The 17,770-nt window shown below is 43.2% G+C and overlaps 1 protein-coding gene across 2 annotated transcripts in view; it reads right to left on the bottom strand.

The window, feature by feature from the left end:
- Positions 1 to 8,886, bottom strand: part of LOC138588250 (serine/threonine-protein kinase MARK1-like) — a 34,007-nt gene extending 25,121 nt beyond the window's left edge. For both annotated transcript variants that reach the window (XM_069658241.1, XM_069658242.1), the window contains exons 1-2: positions 8,641 to 8,886; positions 5,793 to 5,993 (exon numbers count right to left, since the gene is read on the bottom strand). In XM_069658241.1, the coding sequence (XP_069514342.1) occupies positions 5,793 to 5,993; positions 8,641 to 8,691 (252 nt within the window). In that variant the 5' untranslated portion in view covers positions 8,692 to 8,886. The remainder of the gene's footprint in view (positions 1 to 5,792; positions 5,994 to 8,640) is intronic.
- Positions 8,887 to 17,770: the final 8,884 nt, after the last annotated feature.

The following is a 17,770-nucleotide window of genomic DNA, read 5'->3' as shown; positions in this document are numbered from 1 at the left end:
CCCTTTAATGTCAAAGACAATCAACTCATTCTTTTCTAGCAATGCAGTTCCTTATTCAGTCCGTGTAATGATCTGTTAGCTACAAAGCTACACAGTAGGCTTCCTGTTTAAGTAACCTGTGTCTCTCACACAACTCTAAATAGCAGTAGTTGTTCTTTTTCACCATAAGGTCTTTGCAAACCACATTTTCCTCACACTTCTCTCCTTATTCATCCGTCTCAAGCTACAAATTTTAGCTAGACTAAACTGACCCTTCGCTTAGCCCCGCCCTTGTACGGCCACTGTCCAATCCTACGTTAGCAACCGTAACTAGGCGCCTCCGGGAGGCCTGCCAAGCTTTCAGAACGAGGAGATTTGCCCAAACGGTGGGTATATGGAATCTGCATGTCCGACAGGAAATATCCTCAAAGTTTAGAGGAGGGTGTCATATTTTTCACTTTTGGTCATGGATTGAAAATTGTGGAGGGTAGGTTAGCATGCTAGCAAAGAAAGAATATTGATGTTGAATATTAATTATAAATTAATCCAGATCCAGTGTATGGATCAAGCCCACCATATGCGAGCAATATCCTGCTTTAAACTAAATGAAAAAGTGGGATTTAGTTTTGCTAACAACGGCCTAAAACATATTAGATAATGAAAGTTACTTCGCGAAGGGTCAGTTGACACCAACTAATCTGAGCTGACGGCTGGCAGGGGCTTCATTTGATTCGCCAAAGGATGTGAAATGAATGCTAAATGAATGATGTGTACGTGCAGTGTGTGTTTACGTTGCATGCTCAGATCACAACAATCAAAATACGACTTATTGTGCAGCCCTGCCTCTGACAAGAAGGAAGGGGAAACATTACCTTTGGAGATTATCAATACCATTAAAGCGTCAATAGCAATATACAACAGCATTACTGTGACTCTGGCTTCCCAGAGCTTTATAAACGTGCTTCAGTGGATGCAGACTTTGGCTCTAATCCCGAGCAGCTTGCTAAAGGGGGGAACCAGAAAGCAAATGCTGAGTCACGACGGAGAGAAAGCAGGTTATGTATCCCGAGCAGTGTTCCCTATACAGACTGAAAGTACAAGTTGCAGGGGCATTCAATTCAACCCAAATGTCCAGGATATGACAGCAATGTGATGGCAGTGAAAGAAACAGAGACTAGCAGGGAGAAGAAAGAGCAGAGAGAGAGACTGCAGAGAGGCTCCATGTTTGTACACACGGGCAGTACGCAGGTGGTGTCTATTTGCAGCCTGTGTTGGGTGGGCAGGTGCACAGACAGACCTCCACTCTCTTCCTCTCTGCTTCCTCCCGTCATGGACAACACTCAGGTGGAGGCATGTGTGCGTGTGTGGATTTATGCCTGCAGGTGTTTGAGCTGTCCTCGCGTATCACTCTATTGTTCCAACTTCCACAATTCCCTCTGCATGAGTCAGAGACATTCAGTACATTTCCTCACAGTATACACTAAACCAATATTTGCCTTTTGATTCTCAGATTGAGCTATTTAAGAATGGCATCACATTGTCAGTGTTCGTAAGTGTGTGTGTTCTCTCTAATGGACTTGAGGGTGAATAATTCAGCCCCATAGCGACAGAAGGGCAACGTGCATCACTGTTAATTATTCAGCGCAGTCGTAACACACGGCCCATATGCTCTTCACCGTATGCAGGTCTTGTGATGGTGCGTACGTGTGAACATTCAGATGGAGGACATGAAGGGGAAACTTAGTCATAGCAGAACTTGTGTGCTGATGCGCTTCGTACGTGTTCATCTACACTTTGTTTGCCTCAGAGCGCTTTTTTTTCATAACCACAGGTTCATGATCTCTGTTTGCTGAAGGGAACTACTGTAGCAGAGCGGATGGTCATATCTCCTACACAGAAAAGTGGCTCCTCTATTGCATGTTTATCTTACATGAAGAGCTGATCCTTCCTGTGTTACTCTTTCCTGTTCTAAATAGTGAAGGTTTTTCTTACTCAGACTGACGATCACGTACAGTTTTTAAACCTGCCACATAAGAGCTGTATGCTGATGGTAACTCTCCTTTTTTATAGCTTTATTCTCTTTGATTAGCTGTGTGTCTATATTTAGTTATTTCAGTACATTTGTTCTCTGTGCTGTGTTTAAGTTTAAAGAGTACTACAGCAAAATAAATCTGAATAAGAGGAAACGATGAGTCAATTCACAAATAAGTTAGGAAATGATATTTCTCTGAATTACTTTTGAATTTATAGTTTCAAGCAGAAATATCAAACATTTTCTGCTGCTTTTCTATTTTGTTTGTGATGATAAAAAATATTTTTGGAGCACTGTCACAACTTAATTTAAAGACCCCCTCCAGTGAAGTGTTTAACCTTTTAAACATCTCCATGTGGTGTTCTTCATGTGCTACAAGACATATCAGGGACAACATAAGCAGTCATCTCCATGGCTGGGCCTGTCTGCTTTTAAACTGCAGTGTACCAAGGACAGGCTGAACAACACGTTTTCAGATTGGCAGGAGCCAATCCCGTTAGTGGACGGGGTGAAGCTATGCCTATCATTATGTGCAACCTATGGCAACTACTACGGCGATGCGTGAGCCAGCTGTAACCGTCAACGTAATGTTTGCAAACTCACTACTGACTACTAACATTAACGTTACTACTACTAATTACTACGATGGCAGAGACGCGTTTTGTTTTTGTGACGGAGGGGGCGGTTGGGAAAGTGCAAAGTGGGCGGGGACTCTGCAGAGTCAGGAATTTTAAATGAGGGAGAAGGAGGAGATGCCTCAGGAGGATTTTTGCAAGGTAATTAAACGTATTTTGTAGAAAAAACATATCTGAGGCTGAGCAGGACGTGGAGGGGCAGCCTTTACTGCTTTCTCTCCGCTGCTTTTGTCTCTTTCCCCGCCCCCTCTGTAAACAGACAGACATCAAATTTACCGGACTTCTTTCGGTGGATTGATATGATTACAGTTAGTCCTCCGGATTGTGTGATTAGAACTGAATCCCTAGCAACGGTCTGTTCTTCGCAGCAGCAGTTTGTTATCGAGAAATAGCAGACCTCAGAACACTGTGATTAACCAATTAGAATGAAGTATTTAACACAGACATGTAATAGCACTTGATATTACTCCTATACATCACAACATGACAAAAGGATGGGAAATTCAAGCTCCAACTGATTGTCAAAAAAATCTTTCATGTAAAAAATGTTTTTTACATTTTGCAGCATTCTGCAGAACAATCTCATCATACGGTTCTTTCATTACATATGATTAAGCTGTTAATAATAATGTATCATAGCCCATCCCATGAGGGAAGGTGTGGACATATGGCAGAGGGAAATGTTTCCATCAGTGCAGCCGAGTGTGTGTGTGTGATTATGTAGTCACCCTCTTCAGCAGTTAGAGGACACTCTTTGTAGGAGGAGACCACCACTCTTTCCCCACAGAGCTCTTTTTGATCTGAGTTAAACCTATTTACATTTTTAGCTGCGAGAAAAGTCTTTGTTTGCGTGGGACTAGCCGGGCTGAAGCTACAGCACGATAGCGTCGGTTTTACTAGGTTTTGTTCTTTCCACCTGTTCTCTCCTCGGTCTGATTCATGTCTTTGCATTCTGATGAGCCAGCAGAGGCACTCAGGCACACTAAGCTCAGCCTGACCTTCTCAGCAAACAGTGGGTCGCATACCCAATACACCTGTTTAGCATTAGCAGGAAAGGATGCAGAATGGATCAAATTGACCTGGTGGAACATTCATGCCCTTGATACTCTGATACGACCAAGAACATAATGAAAAAGTACGCAAGTGGATGTTAAACGGACAGGAGAGGATATGTGAGGTTCATCAGCGAGTGCTCTGCTGCTGAGTGAAGGGCAGTGAACACATCACAGGCCCTTGTTTTCTCCTTAGGGAAACAGGAGCTTTAATTACTGACACACCGAAGCAGGATGTCTATCACCCTGACAGGTCAGCAGTATGACTGTGTGCTTGTAAGTGTGTGTGTGTGAGAGAGAGAGAGGGATCGAGAGAGCTTGACCTGACCTGGCAGGGAGAAATTACATGTCAGGTCCAATATTGTCATGACAGGAAGACATTCATTTTACAACCATAAACTCAAATAAGTCAATACAAAATATCTGCGCGAGCATAATCTTACTGTGAAAGAGTTTGTGGCGCTAATGTCCTCTCCGTGGTCTCTCTGCTGGATTCTTAAATGTAACTTAATTGAGAAATGTGTGTTGAGATGAACACCAACGTTAATTTCTGCCGCTAGGGTTTTCTCAAACAAAGCCACGACGAAAGACACAAGCCCCTTTTACACCGACAGTTCAAGGCGGGATTATTACGCCTCCGTTACGTTCCATCTTCTATGTAGAACGCACAGAGGCCGAATGGTTGGGTGAAGTCGTTCCGCCTCTGAGCCGGGATCGAGGCAGTAACAGAGGCGTAACAGAGGTGAAACGGCGTCTGTGTAAAAAGTGTGTGTGTATTTGTGTTTGATTACACCTCGCACACTGCAACGCCTGAACGCTATGTAAAAACACACACTGGGGCGGCTTCGATGTAAAATGGCAAAGGCATGACGGCGGAGCTTCGTCACGGTGCTGAGGCGGAGCCGCAGTGTAAAAAGGGCTATAGTTTGATGACCTAGTAAAGTAGCATGGAATTATGAGAGTCGTTAAATTCAACATTAAACAACAACCAATCTATGTGACGTGCCTCAGGCAGAAATCATGAACAGATGAGGTAATGTGTTAAAGTTGTCTTTATTTTATGTGTAACCACGTGTGATCATGTTATGTCATTTCATGCTAATTAAACAGCCACAAGTAACATGAGCCAACATAAGAAGTTTGCTGAATAACAACTCTGATGAATAATCTGACAGGCTTCCAAATGAAAAGCACTCTTATAAAAGATTTCTCTGGGTTTAAACACAAAACTCATAAATATATAACATAGGTCTGGTTGTGTTCAGATATTTTAATGCAGGAATGTTACATTTTGTACCTTTATATCTGAAATATTTGAACTCTCTTGAGCTGAAACGATTACCGTAACATCTGGAGGATACGTCGCAGTCTGTTTTGGGGACTAACCCTAACCTAGAGAGAGAAAAAAGGTTTTCTATAGCTATTTAATAATAAAAACATGTAAAGAAGTTATTTCAACACTATTTCAACCATCTGGTTTCACCATTTCACCTTTCTGTAATCCTCCTAGCTACCGGTGCAGTAGTTGAGCTCAGCCTACTGTAACGTTGATTGTTGTGAGGATGGCGGCTGCACTGGCGATCATGATGGCGCATGTCCATGACGAAGCTTTAGCTAGATTATAGCGCCATGGTCTGGGTAACATACCATAACACATTAAAATGCCTCTCTCTGCATTTTATACTGGTATACTGGTCGCACTGGTATATAGGACGTGGCCCACCTTTTGAAAAAAAACAATCTTATACCCTGAATTTTACGGTAGATCATGGATCAGTTGAAACAAAGTGACGACTTAAGCTAAAGTACAGAAAATATTCTGGTCAGAGCTTTTCCAATGTGAACATTTGAAGGTTTTGTTCGTATTTCTCTATGCTTAGAAAATAATTCAATCATATTTAATCAGGAAAATAATTGACATTTTTACACATAACGAAAGTAATAGTGAGCCGGAGCCATTGTTCTGATCAATGTTCTGTGTCGATAATATGTTGCGCCTGGAATTGTAGCCATCAGGATGAATAATGTGTTGTATAAAGACAAAACAGATACGAACAATATAAAAAGAAACCTAAAATATAAAATGTGTCTCACCTCTCGTCCAGTCAGGACATGTCGTGCCAACTTCACCTTGGCGAAGTTGCCCTTGCCAATGGTCTTCAGGAGGCGGTAGTTGCCAATATGAGGGTGCTCCTCTGTGGAGGTGAAAGAGTTGCGACATCGCGGCAGGCTGTGGCGACTTGTAGACTTTGTCGGGGGGACCGGGGGTTCCACAAAGCCGTCCACTGACGAGTGCTGCAGGAAAGTCATACATATGAAGATCAGACACTTTGATTTAAACTAACACCAGAATAACAACTCTATGAACCTCTCAGCCTGTTTGGATACTCAGTTATTCCAACAGGACTCTTCCTATTGATACATTAGCTGCACACGTACAAACAATGCAGCAGAGTGCTGCAGTAGAAGTCTGAGTGTGCCAAAGCCGGGATATACACAGTGCAAACACAGATTAACCCATTAACACAGTCTCAGGTCCAAGAAGGGGATTGAGTGTGCTTCATTTGCATGTGTGTGTCTGAGCATATATAGATACATTTTGTGTACAGACACACAGAGTTGACCCCTGCATGCAAGGACAAAGAGGAAGAGAGAATCAGGTTTCTTCTTCTCTTTCCTCTGTGACACCATAACCTCTTAACCTAAAGTTCTTATCAGCCACAAGATTTGATAACAAAGACAGTGAACTCCTTTGACTTTGTGCCTTTGTGAATACCTTCAAAACGGGTCGAGACTTATAACAATGTTAGCCGCTCCACAGCCGAACGCGAAAACAAAAAGTGTCCCTGAGATATGGCATGTGAAGGTGAATTAGTAACAGCCTGGTATAAGTGCAACGCTGGCACAGGCTACCCACAGTCTCTGCTGGTCTGTCTCCACTCCTCTACAACAGCTGCTGATGTCAGTCCAGGTCAGAGATCCCATGATCCTTTGCTCCTGAGCACCACACCCCAGCCAGAGAATAAAAAAGCGTTGGTCTGGTTACCCAGGCTCCCCTGCTCTCGTTTCACGGGGGGGAAACGCTACACCCTGCAGGGTGCGCATCACCTCGGCTCCTACATCCTGACAGAGGGAGAGCTACACTGCAGGATTCAAACACTTCCTGGTGTCACAGTGTGTGTGTTTAAGAGAGCGAGGGGAAATGTTGATTTGATGCCAGTTACAGTCAGCATCCTTGTTTCTAATGCACCAAAACCCTCGTCCATGACAAAGCAATCTTTGCAGCTTGATATGACTTTATATTAGCAGAATATAAAGTAGCTTTACAGCTTTTGATCAGATTTGTCGTATTGCAACTTCTTCCTTGAATGGCACATGCGTGTTCATACGAAGACACACCTCGCGTGGCTCCAAATTGTGTAAATTAGGCGAGTGATTAATCCTCAGAGTTTGTTTCATTCTCACATCCATTAACTCATAACCACTGACGTGCCTCCAGACCGATAAAATATAGCACACACCTTCGCAGACTCTCACTCACACGTAAAAATAAGAAAGCCAGGAGAGAGCTCCTTCTATTTTGCTGCACTAAAAGCCACTTGTCTCTCTGAGTAATAAGCTGTTATGCAATGCAGTTCAGCTGCTAGTGGGCCCTGGGGCTGCCTGATGAAGTCAAACAGAGGCAGGCTAGGCTGGCCGGCTACTGCTGCTGAGCTGAGCTTTAAAAAGCCACCTAGCAGTCTATATCTATGTCTATGAGACCTAAAGCAGCATTAGACCTTTAGATAGTTACATTAGCTCTGCCCTTAGCTGATGCATCACTGAACACCAGAAAAGAATAGACTGAAATGATGTAAAGTCACATTAAAGATTGTTATATAACTATATAAAAGCGTGTTTCTAATATGACTTCAGCACCTGAAGATGACGACAATCCTTCATGTTCTCGTGCTGAAATAAAAGCCCTATTTTTAAATCTGAGAGTAACCTTTGAAAGACTGCTTCTGGCTATTTTTCACTGCTAGTGCTTGTAACACAATCTAATAGGAGGCTGTAGCCTGTGCCTCATCTTGTTTCGAGGAAAGAAAAAAAATCAGACAAACCTAGATATGTCAGAGCCTGTCAGTGTTCATGCAGCAGTCCTCATTTGGACTGATCTTAAAAGATATTCTTTTGATTATGCTGCTCTGTGTGCGCGTGACTGTATGCGCGCGAGAAGCCGTGGAGGGAGGAGGGGGAGGGTGGGTGGTCGTTCATAAACATTCCTTCACACACTGTGAATGAGAAATCTCCTGCCATTTCTTTAGTCTGTGAATAAATACATGCCTGTGTGCTGCTCTTCAGTGTCGTGGCAGCGGAATGGTGAATAATAACACGCTCCCTCCTCCTCTTCCTCCTCCTCCTCCTCAGCACTGAGCGTGCAGTTACAACAGGGCCCAATAGGTGATGGATGTCACATTGCGATGCTACCAAGCGTTGCCATTGAAAAGTAGGGCAACATCCTCCCCCACCCTCCCTAAATATTGACGTTGTGGACCAGAAAATACCCCTAGTTGCACTAGTGGAGCAACATCAATTTTCCCACAGGCCTCAAAAGCAACGTTTTAATTCACATTAACATTCAAGCTTCGTTTAGGTATCATTAAAGCGAGCATACTGACGCAGTGCGTTGTAACGGCTAGCCTGGTTGTACATAACAACACTGGCAGACATAATGAAACTGCACCTTAATTCGGGGTTATTCTAGGCTCCCTGCGTTATAAACCCGTCTGAATGGAAAAAGCCGGAGTGCTCATTGATCGAGAAGCTCTGCAACACAGTAGCAACAAAAACCGCTAATAAACCTGCACCGACCAGTGCGCAAAACAGCCAAATCCCTGCTCATATTTAACCCGTTCACACGTCTGTTAACGAACCGGCGTCTCAGGACAACAGCACTTACATTCTCGGTGTCACGCTCGTTCACCGTGGGCAATGGCGTTCTGGTCGACATCTTGTGTGCTTCGCAGGCCGCTCAGCGATGCAGCGGGCTGGGCAGAGCAGACACGGCGCGGTGCCTCCGTCTCCCTCTCTACATCCCCTGTAAACACCGCAAACAGCGGCCCTGGTTTTACCGCAGCATAGCGCGCGCAGGGCCCAGCAGACACGCCAGATTTTTCTTTCTCGGCTCTCGTGCACTTCCCTTCAGGTAGGCTAGTGGCAGACAGAAAAGGAGGAAAGAGAGACTGCGAGAGAGGGAGAGGGGGGAGAGAGAGAGGAGGGGGCAGGCCAGGAAGATGCGTCGGTAGCGGACGGGTCTGCGCAGCGCATCTCAAACCTCCCACCAGGAAGGATGGAGGGATCTCTCTCTCTCCCTCTCTGTCTCTCTCATACACATACACTCCCTTTGTCTCCTCTTTATAGCTCATTATTCAAGTCACCAGAAAACAGTTAAGCACACAGTTGCAACAGTGTCCATCAGATTTAGACCAGATCTAACTATAGGGCGTGTCAAACCGGTCCAGATTACTGATTGCAGTATATTTAGGACACATTAGGTGGTTTTGTAATATGGTTAAATAATAGACTTAATTAAGGCACGAATAGTATGAATAAATACCTTATTGTTTTTAATCTATATGTTTGTGATTAACTGCTTACTCATTGGTTTAACCTTATTGGTACATATATGGTTAAATAGCCCGGTGATTTTCTACTTCATGTGCTGTTTGAATGTGGTAAACAATGTCCAGAGAGGCCTAGTTCACGGGTAAAGCCCGTCACAGAGTTAACTGGACAGACTACGCCATCTGCTGGACAATCGCAGCATTACAAACATCATTCCTCCCCCAGTTATAATCGATAATTTTCCTGAGGGAGCAAAGAACAAAATATGAGGTACTTTCCTTGTTAGACTGATTTTTGTTTTTTCATTCATGAAATCGGCAAAAAGTAAAGAAACAGCACGAAACGAACTGTCAATATCGGTATAATATACACAAGCATACAATAAAAACACAGATACTAACAGTCTTTAGAGCCTTATGGTTAGTCATAATAGTGATTTCACATACTTCTCAAGCTCCTTCATTTTAGTGCTAAAATTAACATTGAAGTTCCAAAAATTTAATTTAATTAATTTTTTTTTTTTAAATGTATTTCTTAATTCTTATGGTGTTTGATAAAACCACCCATAATTTTTCACATAACTTTAAATATTGCAAAATAAAATCAGTTACAAACCTGCAGGAGGTCTTCGGGGTGTGGCGATGATATGACATGTGCACAACTGTGTGCGTGCGCACTTTGTCCACTAGGTGTCAGGCTGCACTCGCACTATCTTGCACATGTGCAGTTTCTGACATGTGGGGCTTGGAACAAAATAAAGCCATTGCTCATCGTTTTGTCAGCTGTTATCCTCTGTCTCATAAGTCATGGATGCACTGTCATGTCATATTGCGCAGAGGACCAAGCAGAGCAGCGCAACAGGTGTTTCATGTCCATTACCGAGTCTCCTGTGTGAGATGTCACGTCTTCTCCGTCTCTGCAGTATTGCTGTGGAATTCATGCAGACAGTGCACCTTCCTGGCTGTTACATGACTGATGGTTTGTCTCACACAGCAGAGAGGCCCCAGCTATAACAATGGACACAGCGTGACACGACGTATCACAATAACTGATGGATATGAGAGCTGAAAGCCACTGAGAACATGAGGTCTGTTTTTGTGGATTTGAGGAATCTTTGAGACCACCAGCCTCCTTCCCATCAGCAGAGTCGGGTTAGGCTCCGCCGATGAATTTCATTGAAGAATGTTTGGTCATGAAAATATTTTTGTGAGAGATACCAGAACAAAAGGTTAAGAGATACTGTAAGATGGTTCTGCTAAACAAGCAGAGGTCCAACACTGAATCTTGGCATGTAGATGGGCATTTTTGGAATTCTGCATCTGATCCCAGCGTGGACCGGGTCCCAACATAGCAAATCTTATCCTCTCTGAGCCCGAACAACTGGGGACCAGCTAAATAATTCAGCTAAGACACATCCTGTTACTACTAATAGTGAGATATTTGGCTGTGTTTTGCTGGTATCTATTTTAGATTTGATAACAATTAAACTGTTCACACATTTACACTGTGAAATTACTATAATGCTGTTTTTATTTGTGCTCATAAATGTGACACTTAAAGTTAAATGTACCGTTATGTGCCGAGGCCTTCTCGTGTGATAAAGTAATGAAGCATTCGCAGCGCACAGTGTTCGTGCATGCAGATTTGCATTTTGTACCTGAGTTGCACTGCTGTGGAATGTAATGGGCACTGACACTGGTTTAATGAGTGCATGTACACCCAGGGCCAAATGCAATTACATGCTCTCACAGGCAACCATCAAAAAAGAGGCAGCTGTTAACTGCCATTCATCGCGGATGGTCATGCAGTTAACTGTATTTGCAGGACAAGGGGTGAGAGGAAAGGGTAGAAAGACAGAGAGAGGAGAAGGGGGGGTTATGTAAGTCATTATGAGAAAGATAGCACAGTAGCATCTGTCAGCATTGGCACTTTACTCTTTTTGCCTGACTCAGTCTCGCCAGTAGAAGTCCAGCCACACTTTCCAGTCAGTAACTGTGTGTGCATGCATCCTGCAGAAGTGTGGGAAATAACATGAACAGCGTCGTCAGGAAGTTTTGCATGCTCGAATTCAGCCCCAGTTGGTGCCTCTCATGTTTTAGCGTCACATTTTCAAACAGAGCTGCGCATCCATTTCTCTGCTGATGTGAGAGATACTCAGGAGGATGTTTAATCCTCACTGCTGTTCTAAAACTATCTTCAAAGTATTCAAAAAGCCTTCAAAACAGCTTAAAGAAACTATTTTCCATCCGCTGCATGATAAAAAAAAGTTTTGATGCACTCTTTTCTATACACGGACACTTTTTGAGCAACTCAAGAAAAAGATGAAGCAAGCAAAAATCAATGCAGCAGCACCATTCTTCTTCCTTGCTAAAATCCGAAGCCTGCATGACCCACAATGCAACTCGCCCACCAACCGGATTATGCTAGCAGCTAATTTAGCTTAAGTTGCTAGCCACAAGAACATGTGAGGAGTTCATTACAGAGGTCTGGGCAACTCACCTCTATGTAACTCCATGATTCAAGTTTGTTTTGTGGTAGTTTCAGCTGCAACTGTGGCTGACTTGAGTGAAACTTGAGGCACATTATTAGATTTTAACCAGCTCCCTCTGGAGCCAGAAAAAAACTCACAAAGACCCGACTTTGATCAGTAAAATTGTCCACATAAAAGCAGACAGATGTCATTCTGGATGCCATTTTTGGGGGATTATATAACAGATTTGCAGATTGGGTAATGGGTTACAAAATTGTATAATCCTACAGTAGACAATTTTTTTTTCTTCCAGATAATTTGTAGAGCTGGAGTGGTTAGTGCTGTTGCCTCACAGCTAGAAGGTTCTTAGTTTGAATCCCGGTTCGGACGAAGTGGGCCTTTCTGTGTGGAGTTTGCATGTTCCCTCAGTGTACTCCGGCTCCCTCCCACAGTCCAAAGACATGTGCTGTGTTCGAAATGCCATACTATACTAGCAGTACGTACTGATTTGGCCAAAATGTAGAATGCAGTATGCAAACAAATGCAAAATGTGCAGTATGCCAAAAATAGCCAGACGTCGTACTGATTCGGAGAAAATCTCCAGTATGCATCGGACAAGTGTAGTTTGCCTACTGTATCCCACAATGCAATGCGCTGGAACAACACAGCGGCAGTTGAAATGACGGACAGCAGCAGCAGCATTCCAGCAGAAGGGGGCGCTATAGCTAAAGACGCGGCAGTTGTTGTTCACTGCTGCCAGGTGTAGCAGACTGCAAACTGAATTTGAAAAGCTCCTCCATACTATATACTACCGCCGAACGCAGTATGCAGAATATAGCATGTAGTATATAATACGGCATTTCAAACAAAGCCATGCTCATAGGTTAATTGGTGACTCTACATTGCCTGTAGGTGTGAATGTGATCGTACCCTACCTCTTGTCCAATGACAGCTGGGATTGGCTCCAGCCCCCCAACGACCCTGAACAGAATAAGATAAAGGATGGATGGTTTGAAGAGTCATTGATGATTGATGGGTAAAGTGTATATTATGTTTTTCTACATTGACTTAGGTGTTAATAAGATTAAACAGAATCTGTTGCTAGCTAATAGTAGCCTCATCTGGTGTAGTACATCTTAAAGTAACATCTGACAACATGATAAAGTCCAGTGTGAACAAATACTGTCAAAGACTGAAATCAGTGTTTTTAATTACTCCTGTCCAAACACATCATAATCATCACTTTTACGTAAAAACACAGAAAGGCGTCACAAACAAAAAGTCATCAGCAGACATTCCTGCTTCAGAAACCTGTTAACTGCACACCTTACAAGGCAGAGCTTGCAGTCGGCTGTCTGCTCTGACAAGTCAATAAAACCCACTGGTATGCTGAACATTTTTGGAAGGCAAGATAGATATGAGGCTGCTGAGGAATTTGATCAGGCACCGAGCCAGCCTTCTGTTCATTACAGAGCTTTCCAGCAGCAACACACCCTCCTGGTGAGCACTCCTCGACCTGAGGAAAAGTATTACTGAGTGGCACGTCAAGAGCCCGCGCCCGCCCCTGGCCTCCCCTCACCTGCCTGTCTTCTTCATGGCTGTCACACATGCCTGTGCTCACACACTTTGCATACAGTACACATCATGTTCTTGCGCTCCCTCTTGGTTTTAGTCCAAAGTTGCATTGGGAGGGATGGCAGGAAAGTGGAAAATATGAAAAGGCTTAAAAATCCAGGGCAGATGTGAGCTGACAGGGCGGGAGAGATGGAAGGGGAGCAAAGGGTGGAAGTGAGAAACCCCAAATTCAGCTGCAAAACTGTCCTTTCACCATTATTTATCAACAGAATGCCACTGTTAGAGTGAGGCAGTGAATTTTATACTCAATATACTGTCATTTTGGAAGACTGAGACCTCCAACAGCCGAGATAAACTTTTAAAAACACAGAATAATGGATCTCTGCAATTAAAAGCTGTTTCAATATTTTCATGGGCACCTAACTGTTGTTGTAGGACAGAGTTGAACTATTATGTCAAGTATTGCTGTGATTTTTATTGTGCTATTTCCTAATTGACCTTGACTTGGGACCAATCAAAGCCCAGTTCTAGCCTGAGGGCTTCAGTGATGATAAGAGTAATTCAATGATTTAAACACCAGTACAAGATCATTAACAAGAAAGAACATTTTGGATAAGAGGTTGTTAAAATAGCTTTTGGCTGGTGTTCATCCTCCTCTACAACCACGCTTTCTCTTTTTGGCTAGTCTAACTTCATGTCAGTGTCAAGTGTGGAGTATAACCACAAAGGGAAAGGACCCAGGTGCAGATTAAACACAAAAACAAGTCAAAAACAAAAAAGCAGAGCAAAGGGCTTACTGTGAAATGTCCGGAAATCAAAAGTCCAACTTTAATCCAACCAAAAAGCAGCCGAGAACTTCCGGATTCACAAGGGATTATCTAAGACAAACTAACAGAGAGACATGGGAAGACTAAATACACTGGGGAGGTGAAGGTAATTAGGCACAGGTGAGACAATCAAAGAGCAGGTGAAGCCAATCAGGGCAGGGCACCTAATCAAACAAGCGGGAAAACACGCCAAGGCAGAGGGGTCTTCAAGTGGATCAACACAAGAGACAAAGTAAGACAAGAATCTCTGAACACAGAACATGTAGTAAATACAAAAATAAAACACAAGAACTCATGACAGTCAGAGAATAGTCCCAACACTTACAGCAGGAAAAGGTGTTACTTATAACGTTAACGATGGCTCTGTTCCACAGTGTGGCGTTCAGCCATCATAATTTGGCCTGAAATAGTTAAAAAGCTAAACTGATATCAAAGTGGACTCATTAAGCATCCACAAATTCCAAGTGAAAATTAACCTGGTTCAAATGTATTTATTTTTTCTGCTCTTTGGACTGTGTGGACGTGTCAGGTCAGGCTTTAATTGACATCTGCCAGGCAACCCTCGAAACTAAAGTGTCTCCTGTGGCAATCATTGTAGTGCAGCACTAACCTATTAGTTTGAGAGTCAGAATCAGAGGAGAAAGCAAAAGCCCTGTTTGAAATATTCTCTTTTTTTGGCCTTTTATGCCTTAATGTTAGAGAGAGGACAGTGGATACTGTTAGAAAGAGGGGAGGAGGGAGTGGGGACGACAGGGCCCAGGGCCGCCGCATCGAGGACTGGGACACGCGATTTAACGTCTGAGCTAAACCAACATTCAGTTACTAAATAAAACTTTGCTATCCATACCATAATTAGCAGTTTAGCAACGTTAGCTAAATTGCCCCTATTTGTCCAAAATCTATGAATGTAATGCTAAATTATAGCTCTGTGTTGTTAGCTAGTGGGATCATAAAGTTAAGCTAAACTACACCATCCATGACTAACATTTGCTGGAAAAAAGAGATCATATATAGCCTGCATTAAACAACCACTGCGGAAAATGGACAACTGCAGTCGATGCTAACGCCAGCCGTACACAGCCGAACAGCTGCCGTGTTAGTTTATGTATAATTGATTCAGGAAACCATGCCGAATTCAAACCTAATACGAGGAAAGTTTTGCAAAATCTTAAGTTGCAATATTTCAAATTTGGATTAAATACATTTTCTAATGCTTATTATATGTAGATAAAACCCTAAATCAAGTAGTCAGAGGGCTATTTTTTGTGGCCTTAATGACACGCCCTGTTTTAAAGGTCTAGCGTACCCTCACAGATGTTAACATTCATCATGGCTAATTTCACCTCTGCTCAGGTTGAAGATGGGCAGACAACGGCAGAAACAATGTGAGGTAATAAAGGTGTAATCTGTCCTGCCCTTTAAGGTGCAAAACAACTGACAGGTGTTGGAAATAGATGCCAGTCAAGCACAGTCTGAACATGCCTACAGAGTCATGAGCGGAGGACTAATTAGGCAGTGTAGGTGAAAACACCTGTGTGGGTCACAAGTGCGCAGGGTTAGCATTGATGCTACTCCTTCTGCACAATGTGGTACCTTCAGGAGAGTGGAGGAGAGTGCACCACCTGTATACTGTATATTAATCCACCTTTTTGTCTTTAAAGCTTGAAGTGTGGGAGTTATTCTTCCAGTATTTGCATGCATGGTCTGTTAGCCTTTACCTTTTTACCCCAGTAAATTACACGTGCGCTGCTTCGCTAGACAGTGCAATGACAAAAGTGTCCCGTAAATAAAGCGATGCTTCACGATACACAACCGGTCCAGGATATTCCATCTTTTCACCCGGCAGCTGCTACACTATGTAGCATTCCCACAGAGGAAGAAGTATAACTTGTATCATAAAAGGCAATGCTTATACTGTTTCTGTGCTGGGGGATAATTATCATCCTTGTATATCATGTTTTCCCTTGTAATTATGTCATAATTCAAAGGCTTTCCTGGCAAGCTAAAAACGGGCAGGTTCCTCATCATATAACAAACTTCTCTGAGGAGCGGGCCTATTAATTGTCAGGATATAATTACATTCACAACACCCCGAGGGCCCGTCTCGTTTAGTCATCTCAGACTCACTGCTCCAAACTATAATTAGAGAATGTAATCACACAGGTATGGACCTCCAGGATTTATTTTTCAGCCTGACTGAAGCCTGATTGAAACGACATCTGTGGTTGAGCACCAGGCGGTGTTTACGACCTGGCACCTGTTCAACAACCACATGCAGTGGCACTGGGCAACATCCCATACCAGTAGGGTTCACAATTTACATACACAAACATGCACTCACAGACTGGTGGTTCTGCTAATTTGTTTGACGTGTGTATTTTCTTGTAGCTTCCTTGAGTGGCGTGCATGTAAGCGTGAGTCCTGTCAGTGCCCTCGTGTGGCACTTTCTGCCAGTGTTAACAAGTGACCTCATATCATTATGTCTTTCCGATCTCAAATGCCATCCAATAAACTTCTCATTTCTCACCTCTTCATGCACTCTCTCGCTCCATTAAAACACCTCTTACCTCTCTCTCTGACACCCACTCTGAAGGAGCTCGAGGCAGGCGGAGGAGAGCATTAAGTAACTGCACACTATGAAGTGATTGTGAGACATTTCCCGGTGACAAGCGATTAATTACCTGAGTTCAAACAGCATTTTGGGATGTAGGCCCTGCTTTTAACCTGGAAAAGTGAATTAAAGCGGTTCTGCTCAACTGCAAAGACTGTTACATCATCCTGAATGTAGGTTTTAGTTTTGTGGCCACACTGTAGTTTCCAGGATGGCAATGTTGGTCGCAGGTCCACCACTTTTTATCCTGATTTATAGGTATTATAAATGCAGTGGTTCCAGAATCCCGGTTCGGACGTAGAGGGTCTTTCTGTGTGGAGTTTGCATGTTCTCCCTGTGCATCCTCCATGTTCTCCGGCTTCCTCCCATAGTCCAAAGACATGCTCGTTAGGTTAATTGGTGACTGTAAAATTGCCTGCAGGTGTAAAGGTAGGCATGAAAGGTTGTCTGTCTCTGTGTGTCAGCCTTATAATTGACTGGCGATCAGTCAAGGTTGTACCCCGCCTCTCGCCCAGTGACAGATGGGATAGGCTCCAGCCCCCCGCGACCCTGAAAAGGATAATAGATGAATGGATCAGTCATGGTCCCAAGAGAATGAGTCCTACTAACATAACTTGTAACTTTATACTTTCTTAATACATCTATGGTTTGGAATTATGGACATCCTCATCTTCGGTTTTTGGCGCCAGAAGTGACAATATTTGGGGAAGCGGGTGGCGATGGAGAGGAGCAAGGGGTCACTAAATGCTGAGTTATCAAAGTTAGGCAAAAGGCTAATTCATTGGTGAATAAAGTTATTCCCAAAGCATAAGACTCTATTTGTGGTTGTAGCTGACTTAAAGTTTTTATGTTATTAGACTTAAAAAAGCCATGAAAGTCTTATTTGAAAAGGAAGAGCAAGTGATGCGAACTCAACACGATGTAAAGCCTTTTCCTCTGTGAGCATAGCATTCAAGCTAATTAATGCTAATAAAATGAATAG

This window comes from Semicossyphus pulcher, unplaced genomic scaffold (assembly GCF_022749685.1).
Source record: "Semicossyphus pulcher isolate SPU_LCO1_2020_fin unplaced genomic scaffold, fSemPul1.0.p SCAF_12, whole genome shotgun sequence".
NCBI lineage: Eukaryota > Metazoa > Chordata > Actinopteri > Labriformes > Labridae > Semicossyphus > Semicossyphus pulcher.
Note: the sequence above shows the minus strand (reverse complement) of the source record. Positions and strands in the feature narration are given on the sequence as shown.